Source organism: Phaseolus vulgaris, chromosome 10, assembly GCF_000499845.2.
Source record: "Phaseolus vulgaris cultivar G19833 chromosome 10, P. vulgaris v2.0, whole genome shotgun sequence".
Classification (NCBI taxonomy): domain Eukaryota; kingdom Viridiplantae; phylum Streptophyta; class Magnoliopsida; order Fabales; family Fabaceae; genus Phaseolus; species Phaseolus vulgaris.
In genome coordinates, this window is record NC_023750.2 from 37,314,211 (window position 1) to 37,334,667 (window position 20,457).

A 20,457-nucleotide genomic window follows, 5' to 3' on the forward strand; every position below is an offset into this window, starting at 1 on the left:
CTTTAATATAAAAATATTTTTTTATCAAATATTTATAATTATAAATATTTAAATATTTTTTTAAAAAACTTATATCATTTAAATATTTTTATCAAATAGTTCTAATATATTATTCAAAATAATATTTCAATCACTAAAAATAATATTTTAATTAAAATAATTATAATTTATAGATAAATAAATAAAATTAATTTTTTTAATAATTTTTAAATATAAAGTTAATTTTGTAAACTTACATTTTTATCAATTAAAAAAATACAATTTTAATTACATCTATCACATCATTCACAAACTTTCATAAATTTTTCATACACTTTCCGCTCTCATCTTAATCCAAACAATATCACTTTCTTCACACTTTTCATTCAAATCATCTCAAATGCACTTTCTCAAATCCACTCTCTAATCCAAACAAAGCATAAAAGATAATGTAAATTAACATGAAAAAGGGCAAGAAAATAGGTCATAAAATAACTCTAAATTCTAATACTATGGAAAATAATAAAATAGTTTACATAAATAGAGTTAAAATAAAATTTTACTATTTATATTTTTTCATTTTATAGGTTTATTTGTAGTATTATTTAAGTTGATTAGTATATTATATTCATAATTTTTCATCAATAAAAAATCATATAACATAATATGTGCATAATATCATAGTGTAGCCATGATATGAAGAATTAATAATAAGGAGACACGCACCAACACATCTTTTAGACAGTCTTGGATTATTCATTAAAAATTAAAAAGTTAAGATTAACTTATTAAAAAGAATGAACATTTTTTATTTTCAATTAATTTTAATCAAATATACATAATTGGCTTAGGAAATTAAGTCTATTGATGTAATATTAAGATGATATTTTAATAGAAACCAGTATTAAAATATTTAATGCAACTGCATACATTGAACTCAAATCTACAACAAAATATAATCTTGCATCCAACACCATTAACACCATTTGCAATACAGAGTAGTGGTACAGTGAAAACTAAAAAACTATTTACTAATTATTTGTGAAGATATCATTGATTAATTTAAATATTATTATTATTATCATAATCAGTATTATTATTATTATTATTATTATTATATCTTTATTTACTACAAGAAAAATATTAAATATAAATTAGTTTTAAGATAAAAAATAATTAGTAATTATATTAATTAAATTAAATATTATTTTAGATATTATAAAAATTATTGGTATTTAAAGTATTTTTTTTCTTTAAAATAATACGTAATATAGTTAATACAATAATTAATTTTTTTTTTCTAAAATTAATTTATATTTTTTTGGTGATTATAATTATTACAAAAGATTTGTTAATTAGTTATATATGATAATTGGGTTATTAAACCATCATTTTAAAAACAAAGATAACATGTCTAATAAGTTAAACATAAAAAAGTTCATTACAAATGAGTACTTCCTTCTCCATGTAGCAAAATGAGTTTTTTTATTTTTTTATTTAAAAAAACACATGATTTTTTATATGTATAAAAAATACAAATTACATGGCATATACCAACTAGAAATAAATGTACGGGTAGATGTAAAACTCAACTACAAAGTATAGTAATAATTTTTTAAATAACTGTATTTTGGTTAAAGAATTTTGTTTTAGCAAATTAATATGATCTAGTATTTCCTAAAATATGTATATTTCCTTAAATAAAATAAAATAATATGGAAAAGGTAATTTTTCGAAAATACACTTTATAACTGTTAATGTGAAATAAGAATAAATATTTAATTCATTTTGTCATTGATATTATAAAACGAATACTAGAATAAATTTAAAACTTCCTAGAACATATATACATAGAGGGTATATACTAAAAACACAAAATTTGATGAATATTTTTTAATGTGATTCAAAATATTTAATACTTAAGTATGTTTAAATTACTCAAACCCTTAATCACTTATAATAGCCATCGATTATTAAAAGTATGTTTAAACTCCTTTCTTCCTTCTATTAGAAAGCCAAATTATAAAAAAAACAATGAACTATAAAAAAACACAACCCACACACATATTTTATATATATATATATATCCTGTAACTGTTGAAGCTATTTTTTTAATCAATGAAGGTCAGCAATGATGATAAATATATGAGCCATTGTTAGGTAATTTTGTCACTGATGATGATATTAGCCATTGATTAGGTGTTGGTCGGTTAGTGAGTGTGATTTATCTTCGTCAGCAGATATCATTCCAACTTCCAACATGGTATATTCAAGCTCTATATATCTGCAAATCTAACTTATCAGAAGAATGGTTATCCAAAAAGAAAAACTGTGATCAGAAACATTTTGGTCTTGATGAGGAGAAGGAAGATTAGGGAGCATCAACCATATCAAGCAAAGTTCAAAACGATAAAAACAATTAATATTAACCAAAAGAAAAGAAGGTGATACGATAACAACAATAAACAGTAGCAGCATGAATGAAAATCATGCATGGAAAAAAGCCAGAGGGATTGATTGTTATACAAGTTTTCTGCTTCCAAATTCAAACTGAATTTATGTTTTGTCGGGGCTTTTTCATTTTTGGTTTAAATCAAGGTACACGCTAGTGTCAAAAAAGCATGTTGTCACTGTTGAAAATACGTGCAAGATATAAATGCAACTAACTTCCAAATACAAGCGTCAAGGAACATGCACAAACACGTAGGATTCTTATCCTTAAATTATAAGGACGGTGTTTCTTATATTGATCACAGTGCCAGTACCCCAGATTTTTACTTTTTCAATGTGTTGGTTGACTCCAAGTCAATGCATATTAATTTCATTAGTTAAAACTAAAATAGTGTAAAGTGTCAGCATTCATTTATAGCTGTTGCCCAACATAAATATGATTTTGTCAGTGATTTCATCTCTCAAAATGCACCTTTGCTTCATCCCTTTCACCCTACCCTTCGAATTTCCTCCTGTGAGCTATAATAATACTAATGAACCACTCCTTGAATACAAGTTATGTAAAACTATTAGAGTTTGATTTTCATAGATGGTTGATGTAAAAAAACTTACTACTTTATATCAGTAAAAAAAATCATAACAGGTACAGTTTTTAAGGTCATTATTGTTGTCAATAACTCAAAATATGTTCAATCTTAATTATAAGGATCTTGTTATCTCTGTCCAATTGTATATAGAAGGAAATATGAAGAAATCTGTACTATATGAAGAATTTACAGACAAACAAAGTGTGAAGTTCTTTTTTGAAGGTAAAAAGAATAAAAACCAAAGAATTCTCTATTGTATATTGATTGATTTTTCTTAGTGAGATTATCTTCTTTGTGTAGATTTAAGTCGCATCGATCTGTTTCTAAGATAATTGGTTGAAACACGTAAACTGTGTTGTTTTATTAATCTTTCTTTTAAATTTTTTTTGTGACGTTTTAATTTCTGTGTAATTAGATTCCTGTGTGTGGATGTTACGTTTCTTGGATACTGTGCCATCTTTGGGTTTCTTTTTCTTTGTTCTTGATATATGCAGGTATTTTCTTGAAGTTTCTTTGTTCTGATCCTGAAATAAGATAGTGGAACATGAAATTCTTTACGTTACTTAAAGTAATCTGCCTCATTTTGTTGATTTATGTGAAGCATGCATAATCAAAGTCATAGATTAATACTATTAATTTAGTTCTTTAATTAGTGATTGACTAAACCTAAAAAAGCCTTAATCAATTGAATAGTTAGTTTATGGTTGGATCAATGACATGTTTTTGGATTTGTTCATCACTTCCCCACTGTCTGCGTTTGTTCTTACTTTTGGTGTCCGTCTACATCACTAAGCTAGTCGATGCCAGCTATAATGGAGACTAATGGTTGAAATAATTTTTATTTTGTTCGTTAAACCATGACGCTACGTTGGCTCACAGAAACATGGCAGAGAAAAAATGCTAAAAGATTTTCTTGTTTCATTTGGCTAAAGGGGAAAAGAGAAGAAAACTGGGAAAATGACCTCTTGTGTATTAGCAGGAGAAGAATATAGGGAGGAAAATAATATGTATTTTTAATTTAAACTATTTTTATTAAAGTTAAGGAAATAGTGACATTACCGTGTAAAAAGATTAAACTTAAATCCACAAAATTTAATAAACTGATTTTGTGTTGACTATAAAAGGATTTTTACCATGCTTAATACAATTGCGATAGCAATTTGTATTAATCATATAGATGCGTCAGTTATAATTTAATTGGTAGTGATAATTTATGTTGATGCAAAAAAGTATAATAACATAAAATAAATAAATTTGTGGAGTATCTTTTTATCATTATTAATCGTGGATACTTGTTCAATTAAATAAAAATGACTATAATTATGTAGGAATATAGAAACAAATATTTGAATTAAACATGGAGGGACATTAGTAACGTGTGTGGGGAGGGAGAAGATGCAAGGGGAGGGAGAATATGCAAACTGGTGTCATAAGTATTTAGAAAATAGAAGCTAGTGACGATATTAGGTTTTGGGATAATAAGTGGGTAAGCTAACCTAAAATGTTACGATTGTTGCTTAGGCTACATTCTATATTAGATCATGGTAGAATCGTGTGAGGTTGGTATGTGGATTGCCATATGTTGGCAATGGTGCTTATTAGTAAGGAGGAGAAATATGTTTTAATGAGAAATTGACCAAACAAATGATACTAGGATGTGGGTTACTGAACAAAATGAGATTTTTTCTATTAGGTCGGCATATTATGCATATGATATTTAACATAATCATAATACGTGTGATAATGGTATGCTCTTCATACCCTTTTGGTATGTAAAGACTCTTCCTAGTGCTTAGGTTTTTGTTGAAGAGTTTTACAAGGTAAATTTCGAACTAGGATGAATATAGTGAGAAGAGGAGTAACTTTAAATACCACAATTTTCTCTCTGTGTCAAGCTCATGAGGAATTTGTCCAACATTTGTTCTTAGGATGTAAAATAGCCTGATGCATATGGAATAAATGTTGGAATTGGCTAGGTGTAAAGTATGTACAACATGATGATCTCAAATGCGATTATGAACAATTTCATATTTTTCATGTTAATCACAAACAATTTGGTATGAAATGAAAGGGGTTATGGGTAGCAATAGTCTGGGGTATTTGGAATTATAAGAATAAATTTATTTTTGAACAAGGGAAGATGGATGCAAAGAATTTTTTATTCAATCCAACTAAAGACTTGGACTTGGTTGTCTGCTAAGATATCTTATTTTAATTATTCTTATTTAGATTGGCTGTTGAACTCTTACATTTGCTTTCAAATCTTAAAGGTGATTTTGTTGAGCCAAACTTATTAGGTCATATATATGAACGCAATATACTATGCTATATGGTTTTTTTTTCTACTTGTTTTGGATCAAAAGGAGTTTCTATCCAAAGGTTTTTTTCTTAATTGGTGGTTGAGAAAGGTATTTTTTAAGGATGAAGGGACAAGATAAAATTTGTAGTTTTTGGTTTCTTTTGACAAATGTATACTTCCTTAGAGTTGCTAGTTTTTTTAGGTTCAAAACAAATATTATAGTTAAGTAAATTATGATGAACTTATTTGAAGTTGTTTTAGGTTTATTGTTTAGGCATTCCTAAATGTCCTCTATTTATTTCATACTTTCTTTGCTAATAAAAATACATTATTATCTTTAATTTTTTTTATCAGCAATAAAATAAATAAATAAATACTAGCTATTAATACATTATTATCTTTCCTAAATACATTATTATCTTTAATAATAATACTAGCTAGGAGAAAGACCATTTGTATCTTTTCTATATAATTTTAAAATGAAACTTCATATAAAAGAATTGCATTATTGAAAACCTTTTTTTTATGGATATGGTGGATTTTGTGAAGATGTTTTTAATTTTGCGATAACATTTTAGTAATAATTTTTGTGACATGTTTTGTAATAAACTTAATTCATTGCAAGGATATCCACAATAAAATGAAATAATGTAGTGTTAACCAAGAATTTTTTTATAATAAATTATATATAAAAAAAAATTAGTTAAAAAAATTATAACAAATTATTTAAAATAACAATCACTAAGGTATTTTTTTAATGGTGTAATATGAAGTTCTCGAGTATTCTTACCAAATCTATCAAATATTAAATGGGTGCTTAAACAAAGGTGAAAGTTTGCTTAAAGTGAACCAAAATATAGACTTCTCACACAAGATGTCTACTCTAGGGATTAATGGAACAAGAATGAAAAATCTACTCATTATACTTTGATATGCATCTTGGAGCGAAATGATGACTGGTCTGCAAGTATGCATTAATGATCAATATGGATATGTAAAAAATGTTCGTCTAAAATAGTGGCCAAACTTCCTGTATTCTCTAATCCTCTTGTGGTTAATGTTGGGTTCAAATTCTCTGACTATTTTATCATTAGATGGACAACCGGATGCATCATCCTTTGTTGTGTTTTGTAAGTCTCTATTTCTTATATATTTTTTAGTCATCTTGAAGAAAAAACATAGTTACGTTAGTAAATCATGCATAATTAATTCAAAATGATATTGATGCAAATAACCAAAATAACATATTAGAATCAATTCTTCATAATTATGTCATCTTTGTTTTTTTCTTTTCCAAATACATAAAAAATATGTTCATATAAATATAATTACTATATAATGTGCATGTGCGTGTGTTAAATGATTAATTTCACATATCTAATTTAAATAACATCAACACATAACAAATTCATCATTTAATAGTTGAAAAGTTAATGAAGTCATTACTTAAGAACATTTAGGCATAAAAGTTACCCTTTCAAAACAAGTAATATGGGTAGCACTAATTGAAGTCCACTATTAAACCAAGTAAACAATTTACACATAATTTTATTTTAAAGTATGCAACAATGAGCATATCCCTGCTATACATCAAACAATGACTTAAAAGCTTTAACTACAAAGAAAAATTATCTAACTTACAACAATCTTCTTAGTCTTAGAGAATATGCATCACCAATAACAATATTATGACCTTTCAAAAAAATCCCAACAAGTGATATTTACATTTTGTTTATAAAAAAACCATAGCTAAGTTGTAATGTGGTTTAGATGAAAATTAAAAATAAATTATACTACATATTAGTATCTTAAAATGCTTTAATATAGAGTTTCTCCTTTTAGACTAAAAAAATTGCAAGTACCTATAGAAAAAAAGCCCGTAGGCAATGACAAAAATTCGTGCAAAATTACCGATAAATTAAAATATGTAGGTAATCAGAATGTACGTAATTTTTTCACAAATTTTTATCCATGGGTAAAATTTCTCATGGATTGTTTTCTGTAAGTAATATTATCATTATTTTTAAAATTATTAATTTTAAAATATTTTTTATTTATTATAATAATTTATTAGTATTATAACTAATGACATTATTGTTCAATTGGACCTACAACTATCATTATTTTTAAAAATATTTTTTATTTTTTATATAATTTATTAGTAGTATTATTATAATGACATTATTGTTCAATTGAACCTATAACCACTAGATAAGAAAAAAAAATATTCTTATAAAAATTATTATCATTATTAATATATATGTTAATAATAATAATATTATTATTTTTATTATTAATATAAATATAAATATTTTTTATTCTTTATTATTAACATTATTACTCTTTTTACTTTTATTATTTTTATTGTTATAAATATTAATATTATTATTAGTTATTATTATTAATATTAATAATCATAATAATGTTGTTAATAATAATAATACTATTATCAAAATTATTATTATTAATAATAGTATTAACAATAATAATATTATTATCAAAATAATAATAGTTGATTATTAATATTATTATTAATATTAATAATAATATTAGTAATAATATTATTATTTTATTATTAATCGTGTTAATAACAATAAAAAATATTATTAATAATGTAGTTAATAATAATAAAAATATTATTCATAATAACATTAAAAATAATAATATTAATAAAAACAATTATTAATGTTAATATTCATTATTATTATTATTAACATTTTTTAATAGTAATAAAAATAGTAGTAATAATAATAATATCAAAATTGTTATTAACAACAATATTATTATTAATAATAATTATAATAATAAGAATAAAAATTATTATTATTATTATTATTAATATTGCGAATAATAATGAATAATAATAATATTTTTATTAATAATAATAATAAAAAATTCATACTAATTTTAATAATAAGAATATTATTAATATTATATTATTATTATTAGTATTTTTTTTTATTATGAACAATATTAATAATAATGGTAAGAATATTAATAATATGAATGATAATAATAAAAATAGTATTATTAATATTAATAGTACTATCAATTTTTTTTATTATTAATCTATACTTATATATAAACAAGATTTTTCTCTTTAACTACTCTTTTGGTGTTTATCAAATTTACCCTTATATTAATAATTATTTTATTATTTTATTTTGGATATTTTAGTCATTTCGTTATTTTTTAAGCATGTAATAATAACTAGTTATTCTTATAATTAATTGGAAACTGTTTTTCTTTTCTATTTTAAAACTAATATTCTATCATTTTTGTAAATTTTAAATGTGGAGCAGTTTATTAAACGTTTTGTACGGAGTAGTTTTTCCTCCCATATTTTCATCTCTTTTAAAAATAATAGTTGTTATCATTTGTTTTCTTATTCTTTCTTTCCAAAAAAAAATATGAATGAATGACAATAGCAGTTTCTGTTGAAGATAATTGTAGACTCTACTCAACTTGGATAAAGAAAATGTTTGATAAAGAAAATCTTCTTAAAGGCTGATGGACATTGTGTCCATGGTCCTTGTTAGGTTAGAGGTTGTTTAAATAGCCTTTTGCACTATGATCTACTTATATCTCATAAGCATAGTGATAAGCTCAAGCACAAGAGTTTCTTACAAAGTATTTTCAAAATTTGTTTTAAATTTTTTCAAAAACTAGTTTATTGCACAAAAAATCAATCTGTTGTCTGATAAATGAATTGATTCTTTTTGTATTGGTGCAAAACTGTTAAATTTTTCAAAAATTCAGTTTTGATTTCAAATTCCGTTTTGCTCATAGGTACCATTATCAACTGATCTAAAAGTGGTTATGTTACCACCATGTGTATTTTCAAAAAACAATATGTTCCTTTGAACTTCAATCAATTATTTTTATAACCGTTCTTAACTATTTTTTTGAAATTTCGTTTTGATCTGAAAGCTATAAAAGGAGGGATTGATCTCAGGTCAAAATACACCTTGCAATTATGATTTGCATACAGTTTTTAAGTGCTTCCAGTGAGTTGAAATTCACTTTAGTTTTTGAATTTTTTTCTTAAAAAACTTGAAGTGCTCTTGTGCTGGTGACTTTTGGTTAAAGATTCAAGGTTCATCTTGCGCTGCAGCCGTGAGGGTCCTGTTTTAAACCTTTTGCATCTGCAGTCCAGGGGTTTTCTTCCTATAATTTCTTTTGTAATAGTGGTTGTATTAATGTCTCTTGATTGTGTTTCTAAAGGTGCGTATGTTGCTGAAATAGAGTTTTGCAGCTTGTAATCTTGTTCTTGAAGGATTCAAGAAGTAAGAAGTGTTTGTAAAGATTGTTTTGCATTAGTGAAATCCATCTTGGTATAAGGTGAGACTGGATGTAGCTCTTGTGGAGTGAACTAGTATAAAACAATGTGCCTTTATCTCTTCTTGATCACTGCTTTAAATCCAAAATGTGGTAATCTGTGATAAAATGAATATGTTGTTTTAAAATTGAATCTATTATTTTAATTGCTGATGGGTTAAATCATATTCTGGTTTTCAAGAATCTGATAAGGCTTTGATCTTGCTTAACATTCATAGTATATGTAATCTTTGAGTAATAGAAGTGTTAAAGATAAACTTTTCTTCACCGTTGACTCGATCCGTGACTGTGACCTCACGTGGGCGATTTGGATGAAGATGAAAACGAGGAGCAAACCGACTTATTCTTCTCATTACAAATGTGGCATCGAAGTTTCTCCAAATTCGCCAATAGAATTTTAAGTCTATGATTTCTTACGTGATCTTTCTCGCGCAAGGTAGGGAAGAGGTTCACTGCATTGTGGAGAAACGACTATTACCAAAGATTAGGTCTTTCTAACTTGGATTTGTAATGGTAACCTATTGTTTGTCTCGCCTTTCGCAACTAGACCTTTAAAGTCATTGCTTGTTGCTTGGGGGCGGTGCTCACACTCTCTTCATGTTCGCTTTTTATTCATCTTTATCAAATTGATTATTCTTTCATTTTCTTTTATTTGTTCGTTCCGTTAAATCGAGAATTGTTAATAAATATAAAATATTTAATCCTTTTTCTTTATTTAGAATCTTTTTATTTTTAAATTCATTTAAACCAATATGAGTGTTTTCTACATCTTAATTATTTCTCTACATCTTCGTAATGTTTTCTACCCTTGGGTTGAAAGGGATGATTCACTATTATAAAAAAATAAATTTTATGTTGAATTTTTATAAACGATTCGGTGAATCGCTAAGTGGTTTAATACTGAATAGAAGATTAAGAAAATATGTGAAGAGATTCGTTTCCCCTAATTGTATTATGTTGAAAGGTTATAAAAATTATTTTTATAAGATCATACACTACAAGAAAAACTCAAATTACATACAGATTACTACATACGGATAAAAATCCGTATGTAAAGTGGACATTACATACGAATATTTACACATGGATAAAATATCGTATGTAAATAAACGTTACATACGAATTTTTTCGTATGTAAGCAATAAGTCGTTATATACGGATAAAATTTGTATGTAATTTTGGCGCCAAGAAGCGAAAAACATTACATATCTAATCCGTATGTAAGTTATTTATAATTTTAATTAAAAACAAAACTGTTAACTGATTTTAAAATTAAATAAAAAATAATAAAAATTATTACATACGGATATTTTCGTATGTAAGTTTTTTTTTAATTGTCACATGCGGATTGGTTAGTTATTAATTTTTTTAATTGTTACATACGGATGGTGTCCGTATGTAAGTTATTCATTATTTTTTTTATAAATTTTGCATGTAACATTTAAAAATGATAAAAACTGTAATATATTAAAAAAATAATTTATAAACTTATATTATTTTGTGAAATATATTATTTTCTTTTAAAAATTAAAATTGTGAAAAATGTAACATGAGAATTTATTAACAAGGACTGCATAACTAAATTTAATATCTTATTTTATATATTAAATAATTAATCCGATCAATTTATTAAAATCATTGCAAAATATATATTTAATAATTATAATTAATATATTATTTATTTTTCAATCTATTTTTTTTAAGTACTCTTATATTATTACGTTTGAATAAAATAAAGTTTATAAGGTGACTAAACCAGAAATATAGTTAAAAGATATACATCTTACATTAATTAGTTATTACAAACAAGATATTACAATAAATTTAGTTTATAAAAATATGAATACATAATTAAATTAAAATAATTATTTACTTCTAATAATAAATATTATTATTAACATATAATATTTATTGACTTCTAAAATAATTATTTTGTGAAATATATTATTTTCTTTTAAAAAATTAAAATTGTGAAAAATGAAACTTGCGAATTTATTAACAGACACTCCATAACTAAATTTAATATATTATTTTATATATTACGTAATCAATCCGACCAATTTATTAAAATGATTGCAATATATATTTAATAATTATAATTATAATTATAATTAATATATTATTTAGTTTTCATTCTAATTTTATTTTAAGTACTCTTTTATTATTATGTTTGAATAAAATAAAGTTTACAAGGTGACTAAACTAGAAATATAGTTAAAAAATATGCATCTTAGTTATTACAAACAAGATATTACAATAAATTTAGTTTATAAAAATATGAATATATAATTAAATTAAAATAATAATTTACTTCTAATAATAAATATTATATATTTACATATGATATTTATTTACTTCTAAAATAATTATTTTGTGAAATATATTATTTTCTTTTAAAAAATTAAAATTGTGAAAAATTAAACTTGCGAATTTATTAACAGGCACTCCATAACTAAATTTAATATATCATTTCATATATTACATATCAATCCGACCAATTTATTAAAATCATTTCAATATATATTTAATAATTATAATTAATATATTATTTATTTCTAAATCTAATTTTATTTTAATTACTCTTTTATTATTATGTTTCAATAAAATAAAGTTTAGAAGGTGACTAAACCATAAATATACTTAAAAGATATACATCTTACATTAATTAGTTATTACAAACAAGATATTACAATAAATTTAATTTATAAAAATATGAATATATAATTAGATTAAAATAATTATTTACTAAATATTATTTATTTACATAAGATATTTATTTACTCCTAAAATAACTATTTACTTCTAATATGATATCATATATTAACAAATAAAGAAAATAAATGTTATAAAAATAATTAAAAATTAAATAAAAATTAAAGAAAAAAGAAATTTTACATACGGATTATTCGTATGTAACTTATTTGAAAAAATAAAATTGTAAAGCCGCACTTCAGTGAACCCTAAATTACAAACACCCGACAGCAGTACCAGCAAGGCCACATTCCAGCTGCTAGCGGCCACCACCGAGCAACCATCTCCACCGCAACCGGTACTACCGTAGCAACCGTCAGCGCCGCAGCAACCACCATCACTGTAGTTGGTTCTAATGCATCAACCCCACCAGATATTACACCATCCCCATATACAAATCTTGGAGGGACACATTCAACTTCTGCAGCGAATAACTTAGAGGACGAGGTCCTCTCAGTTGGTGATCGCCCTCTGATTCAGTCTATTGGGGGAAGGTAAGAATATAACAAAATTCAATTTATATAATTTATTATTATTGTCTTATAATTTTGACTAACTTTGTTTTGGTATTTAGGTTTTATCCATAAAAAATAGCATCAAAGGCCATCACTGCCAGCATCAAGCAACAATTTGGTGAGCCATGGCCAACATGGGGGGCAATCCCAAAGGGTGAATGGGATATATTTTTTCAACGTTTTAAGGTACTTGTTTTTTATTCCCTTTAGAAATTTTATATTTTACAATTTGGATTGATGATTCTTGTTGTTTTGTAGAGGAAGGTCACATGGAGGGTTGAGGAGGAGAAAAAAGTTAAGAAAAATTTCCATACAAAAGCTTCTCACACCCTTTCACAAATGTTTAAAGATGCTCGCCAAAAAGGTAAACAACCAGAATGGATTGACAATAATGTTTGGAACAACCTCTTTGAACAGTGGAACATGCCTGTGTATCAATCCAAATGTGATACAGCTAAAAAGAATCGTTTGTCTGAAAAAGGTGGATGTCTGCACACTGGAGAATCTATTAGTGTTCATGAACATGCTATTCGGATGGTATGATTTCCATACAATTTTTTATATTAATTTTTGATTAATTATTATCTTCTTAATTTATGAAATGTTTTCTTTATAGACAGAGGAGCTTGGCCGCTCGGTCCATGTTGATGAAGTGTTTCAACAAACACATATACGAAAGAGCACTAGAGATTTTGTTGATGATAGATCAAGACGGACTCATGTTAGTTATTTTAAACTTTTTTAAAACTTTTTTTTCATATACATTAATTAGTATGTTACAAATATTTTTCATTTTAATAGGAAGATTTTGAAAGTAGATTGTCTCAAGCATTATCTGAGTAACAATCTACCTCAATATCTACTGCATTAGATCCAGTTCAGGAGGAAAAATTGAGAAGTCGTTGTTGGTTAGAAAGTGTAGGTGGAAGGTACAAGGGACGAGTATATGGGGTTGGACGTGTTGATTGTCAGGACGACTGTGTTAGTCGTTACCTACAAGAAACACAACCATCTTCTAGTAATAAGAAGACTGATTCAGAAGAAATTGTTGAACTTAAGCAGCATATTGAACGCATGGGTGCAAAGTTTCAAAACTTTCAAAACTTTATGATGCAATATCTACCACCTGAGGCAGCACCTGCAGCACAACAGTTTTTTCAGCCGCCAAATACCCGCCACCAACTTAGCCGAATCAGCAGTCAAATGAAGTGCAACATCATAGTAATCATGATGAACAACAAAATTCATCCGGTGAAGATTATAATAATTATTAGCTTCTCTAGAACTTTGTTTTAATGAAATACATTTTAGATATTTGGAAATAGTAAGTATTGTATGTATGGACAACATTGAATGTGATAAATATTTGTCTTCTGAAAACTGGAATGTACTGAAATGTTGATGAATATATGCAGGTGTAGAATATGGGGTGCTTCTAAATACAAAAAATATAGGGTGCTTCCAAATACAAAAATTGATGCTGCTGTGTAGAATGTTACATACGGATTTATCCGTAGGTAATTATATACGAATTTTACATACGGATTTATCCGTATGTAATTACATATGGATTTTACATACGGATTTATTCGTATGTAATTACATACGGATCCAAAATCTGTATCTAAAAATTACCTACGACAGTTTTACATACGGATTTTTTCCCGTATGTAACGATGTTTTACATACGGATTTTGTATGTTATATACAGATTTTGACTGTACGTAATTTGAGTTTTTCTTGTAGTGATAAATTACAGTAAAATTTTTTTTGTTAAAATTTTAAATTATAATGCTTAGATAATAAAAGATTATAATTAATATAATTATAAGGGTGGGTCCGAAAGAAAGATAAATAATTTATTGATAATAATTATCACCACCAATATATATCCTTGCCTATCTAATTTCCTATACATTAGAAGTATGGTATATTACTTAAACCTATGTACTATTCGTTAGCTATCCTAGAGTTATATAAATTAATGAAGTATGTAGCCAAACATTTCTCATATAGTCCATTGCTTTCAAATGTAGTACTTGAGCATCCGTAGAATACTACAATACAAAATAAGTTCAAATTAGTGTTAAAGTACATATACTTTTATTATAAACAATAATTTAAGTATTATTGTCTACTCCCAATTTATTTGAATGCATATTCTTATATAATGATAGTTATCTATTGCATAATGTAGTAGCCACAGTCATCTTCTTGTTTATGTAATAATGATGACTTCCATCGAATTCCAAGGCAACCATTCCCTCTTCCTACATTATATGACATTTGAACAATGAGACAAGGACAATCATGAAAAATATTTAAAATTCAAAAGCAAATATTTCTATTCAAATGAAAGGAATAAGTTAATGATCCAGATAAATTTGAAACTAATTTTATAATTTGGTTCTATAGCAGTTTAACTATATCATACAAATGCAAAGACTTGTCAGGAAGGATTTGGAGGTGAACTTTGCGCCGATTTTTTGTAAGTTGTGGAGGTGCAAGGCAGTGCCCTTTGCAATGCTTATAGCTTGGAGGTTGATGGAAAACAAGCTTGCTACTAGGGTAAATCTGAGTAGAAGAGGGGTATTGGTGGATAGCTCGATGTGTAGTTTATGTGGGAAGGAGGAAGAAACTTGCAGACATTTGTTCTTCGATTGCAACTTTGCTTGGCAAGTTTGGTGTCTATGCTATAGATGGCTTGGGGTTCTGGTCGTGTCACACTTTGAGCCGAAGAATAACTTTGATCAATTTAGGATGAGCCCTGCTTCAGAGACGGTTAATAGTGTATGGAACACAATCTGGGTCGGAGTGGTTAGCGAAATATGGAATCACAGGAATAACATTATTTCCAAAAGAGAAGTGGCGGATGCGTATGAAGTATTTTATTTGGTGCAAGTAAAGCTTTGGTCTTGGGTCTCTTTAAATTTCAGGTCAACTTCGTTTTCCTTTTCAGATTGGTGTTTAGAACCTATGTTGTGCATGGGGTTAATCACTTGAGTGTGTTAGATGTAGCAAGAACAAGGTAAGTTTAGTTAGTTTGGGAGGCTTTAGGCAGGAATCGGTAGTTGGATACCGTATATAAAGGTTGAATCATCTTTGAAGTGGTTCTTATTTATTTATTTTTTATTGTCGATAAAAAAAAACAAATGCAAAAGACTATTGTTTTTTATTTGCCTTATTTAACTATATAGCAGTTTTTTATTCGGTCAAACATGCACTGCCTAGGTTCTTCATATATATATTATAGGACTCTTGTTTGTTAGACTCCGTAAAAAAACTATTTCCCATGGCTATTTCACAATAAAACCCACCATGATATAAAAAGGAGAAGCATGAACATACAATCTCTATTTCCTAAAGTACATTAAATATCATTATTCAACCACAACCTTTCAAGCCTTAAGCTTTTTACATATTATATTCATTGTTTATATTATTTATAAATTCTAAAATATTTATAAAATAATATTAATTATAAATCTTAAAATTATTTATAAAATAATATTACTCTAATATTCATTATTAAATTTTAATAATCTTAATTATATAACTAAAATAACATTAATTATAAATCCTAAAATTACTTATTAAATGTTTTACTAAAATGGTTAGTGCTAGTTTTGTGTGAGAGGAAAAGAAGGTTTTTTTTTGTATAAGAGTTGAGACACCCTTAAAATATTTTTTTTTTAATATTCAATTAATTATTTGCTGATAAAAAACAAAAAAGATTGATGTCTATATGCTGAAATTTGAAAAATTAGACTGCGGTTTTATGATAAACGCAATCTATGTTGGCTCATAGACGAATGTTGTTGATAAGAGTCGTAATTTAAGTGCTTGGTCATAACTATTGATAGTAATTATACCATGAACCGCGGTCTATAGATTCGTTTTAATTTAAAAAATGACACATTATTTTAATGGACGGCGTTTGACTATGAATCAATGTTGTAAGGTTATTGTTGAACAACTTCTGTGCAAAATCAAATGTTGTACGATTTAATATTTTTTATTAGATTTTATTTTCAATTTTTTTTTAGTTAGATGATAAGTTTTTTCACATAAATTATATATACATAATTTTATATTAAAATATTGAGGGGGAGAGACAATCAGTTATTGGAGTATGGGAGGATAATCGATTACTATATATGTTCCAGACATAATCAACTATGAGATTTCTGATAATTGAAAATGTGTGAAAATAGTTATTTATTACTAATAATAAAAATTAATGATACTCTTCTTTTATTTTCATGCATTAATTTTTCTCATACATTAATTTCTTCTCATATATTATGAGTGTGAAAAATATACACTAAAAATAATTAAATAAAAAATAATTTTTGAAACATAAAATAATTAATTATTATATTGATTAAATTAAATATTATTTTAAAAATTAATTTTTTTAAATATTTAAATTAGTTTTAATTATTAATAAATATTTTTAAAATTAGTATGTAGATTAACTACTAATTATTTAGATTTTAAAGTTGATAGTTAAAACTTTAATAATTAATTAAATATTAATTTAAAAATTATTTAATAAAAATTAATTTAAATATCAATAATTTTTTTAATTTCTAAAATAATATTTAATTTAATTGAGATAATAATTAATTATTTCTATCTTTAAAATTAATTAAAATTAATATTTATTTAATAATTTTCTTTTAGTAATATACCTCAAGATTCCTTATATATTTCATTTTGCTTTCTTTGCTAAGGACAACAAATCAAACATAACAAAGATAATCATGAGAAGGAGAGGTTGCACAACCTGCAATAGCCAAGTGGCCCAGCTGAGGCACTATTTCATCAAACGAACCTTCTATCAGCTGTGTATGTGTTTAGATCATCACTAAGAGATATTTAGTTTCTTAGTTGCAAATTCTAACCCTTCATTCTCGTTCACCATTCAAAGAATAAAGCATTGATGGATGGAGCCTGAAACATTAAAGTACCACCAATTCACGTAATTAGTGCATGAATGTTCTAACAGTGTGAGATCACTGTCAGGGAACAGGAAACGAATAAACATGTCCCAGACGACAAGAAAAGCTCTGAATTATACATAAGTCAATTGCAAGAATATCATTAGTTGGGTAACGTAGATTTTTTTCCCACTCACACCCAGTTTTGAGTTATAGCAACGGCATGCGAAGACTTGGTTAGGTTTGTTTCAGAGACAGGATGTTGAATTTTGATGTTCGATGCATTGGAAACGCAGAATGTGTGGGTCACTGTGTTCCCTTCGCATGGTGGAAAAAGACCTGAAAAGCTAACACTCACTTTTTATCCGACCAAAAATGAAAGAAAAGGAACTAACAAAATTATAACCCACTACACTATTGGAAAAGCCATGCTCTCATCTTCATCACCACCTCGTTCAGTTACACGTATCAGAACAATAATCCAAATGGCAACAAAAGCACACACTTGTTGTTTTCATGATCCATCAAAGTACAATACCCTAATCTCCACAAAAGATTTTGTTAGATAAAGGGAATTGTTGGTTTTTTAGAATATTTCAGTAACAAACTCTTAACTAATTTAATGAGCAGTTACCTAGAAATTTTAAATAAACAATTAAAACAGAATTAAAACAGAATAATAAAATATCACTTGTCTCATCGCTCTTCTTTGTTCCTGTGCTTGTAAAGCATTTAAGAGCTCTGCAAGAGAAATTTTTGATAGGTCCTTTGTGTTCTCTAGGGTGGTTATGGTGGCTACAAACCTCTCTGGAACCGTTACAAGCAGTTTTTCCACAATTCTTGAATCTTTTAAGACAGATCCAAGCAATCTCACTTTGTTTTCCACGAATCCTCTCATCACCTTCATATTCGGCTTTGAGGTAATCCCAGATTTCTTTTGCTGACTTCAAGGACATTATCCTTGTGAAAAATTGAAACCTCCTTCCATTGAACCTCACAGATCCCTCAAGAAGATAGCTCTGATACCAATTGTTGGTTTTTTAGAATATTTCAGAGGAAGATATTTTATTATCTTTGCTGACAATTACATTTATAATACTTGCAGTAACAAACTCTTAACTAATTTAATGAGCAGTTACCTATAAATTTTAAATAAACAATTAAAACAGAATTAAAACAGAATAATAAAATATCACTTGCAGTTAAAAAACAGAATTTCCAACAGGAATGATAGTTATATATCTAGGGCTGTATTTGTTTCTCAAATATAGTTATTTTCTTAAACTATGTTTGGGTGCAAAATATAATAAAAGGGGAATTTTTAGGAAAAAAGAACTCGTTTTTTATATCAATGTTTTTGGAACTTTGTAAACAAAGATATAGATAGTAACAAGCTAGTTTTTCGAACTTTTTTATATCAGTAAACAAGCTAGTGGTATATACAAGGAGTCGTGGTGCATTCAATAATAGAATATAAGTAGGTGATAATCATAATTAATTTAATAGTTTAAATTTTTTTTGAGAACATTATTGGATTGGATGAGTAGATTTTGCACAATGAAAATAAGACATATATTTTAAAAGTTTTTAATCAAATAATTAATAATTTTAATTGAATAAATTAAGATAATTGTTATATTTACGTATCAATTGGATTTATTATAATTAATAATTTAAATTTACTTTGTAATTTAAGTTATAATATCATCACATATTTTTTTTATCCTTTGAATAATATAAAATTATAAATTTAATGTTTAAAATTATTTTTTATTTAAATTTTAAATTAAAAAATATTGATGAAGTACCTTATCTCCCTTTTAACATGCTAATGTTGCGAGGTCAAAGCAAGTTAGAGAATTGAAAATGTTAATCCATTCCACCAAATTAGTGATTAATTAGTAGTCCAAATTTCAAATGCTTTGCCAATCAAAAAATTAAAACTAAAGGTAGAAACTCATTACACAAATACACCAAATTTAAATGTAAAAGCAATACAATAGAAAATAATAAATTAATTAGAAGAATATCATCAACGTATGTGATGCTAAAAAAAATCTACGTATGTGATGATTTCTAAGTAAAAAAACTCATTGCTGAGCAAAAAAATAAAGCAAAAAAAAACTCTTTTTATTAATGTCCCTTATTTAATATCTCTTATTTATGATACTGTTTAAAAAGTTTTTAAAAATAAGAGAGAATCTTAAAAATATTTTTCATAAGGTATCACTTCTCCCATTTTCTCATATATATATTATATTATATTTTAAAAAACAAACTTAATATTTTATTTTTATGTAATAATTAATTATATTTAATATAATTGAACTTATGTATATAATAATTAATTATGAACTTAAGATATGACTTTTTTCAAAATTATTAATTTTAAAATAATTGATTATTTTATTTCTTAATGAAAATTATGACTTTTCTCAAAAATGATGATTTTAAGATAATTAATTATATTATTTTTTAATCAATTAAATTATTTTCTTCATTCAATTTTTAAAATATATATTTTTTAAAAACTTCAGTATTTCTGAATCAATTAACGCTGCAATTTCATACAAAATAATTAAAAACATATAATC

The 20,457-nt window shown here is 25.7% G+C and overlaps 1 protein-coding gene across 1 annotated transcript; it reads left to right on the forward strand.

Annotated features, from left to right (window-relative positions):
• Window positions 1–13,259: 13,259 nt before the first annotated feature.
• Window positions 13,260–14,411, forward strand: LOC137818008 (uncharacterized). The gene is made up of 4 exons (XM_068621231.1): window positions 13,260–13,457; window positions 13,537–13,645; window positions 13,792–14,071; window positions 14,336–14,411. The coding sequence occupies exons 1-4, from the start codon at window positions 13,260–13,262 to the stop codon at window positions 14,409–14,411; spliced, it is 663 nt and encodes a 220-aa protein (XP_068477332.1).
• Window positions 14,412–20,457: the final 6,046 nt, after the last annotated feature.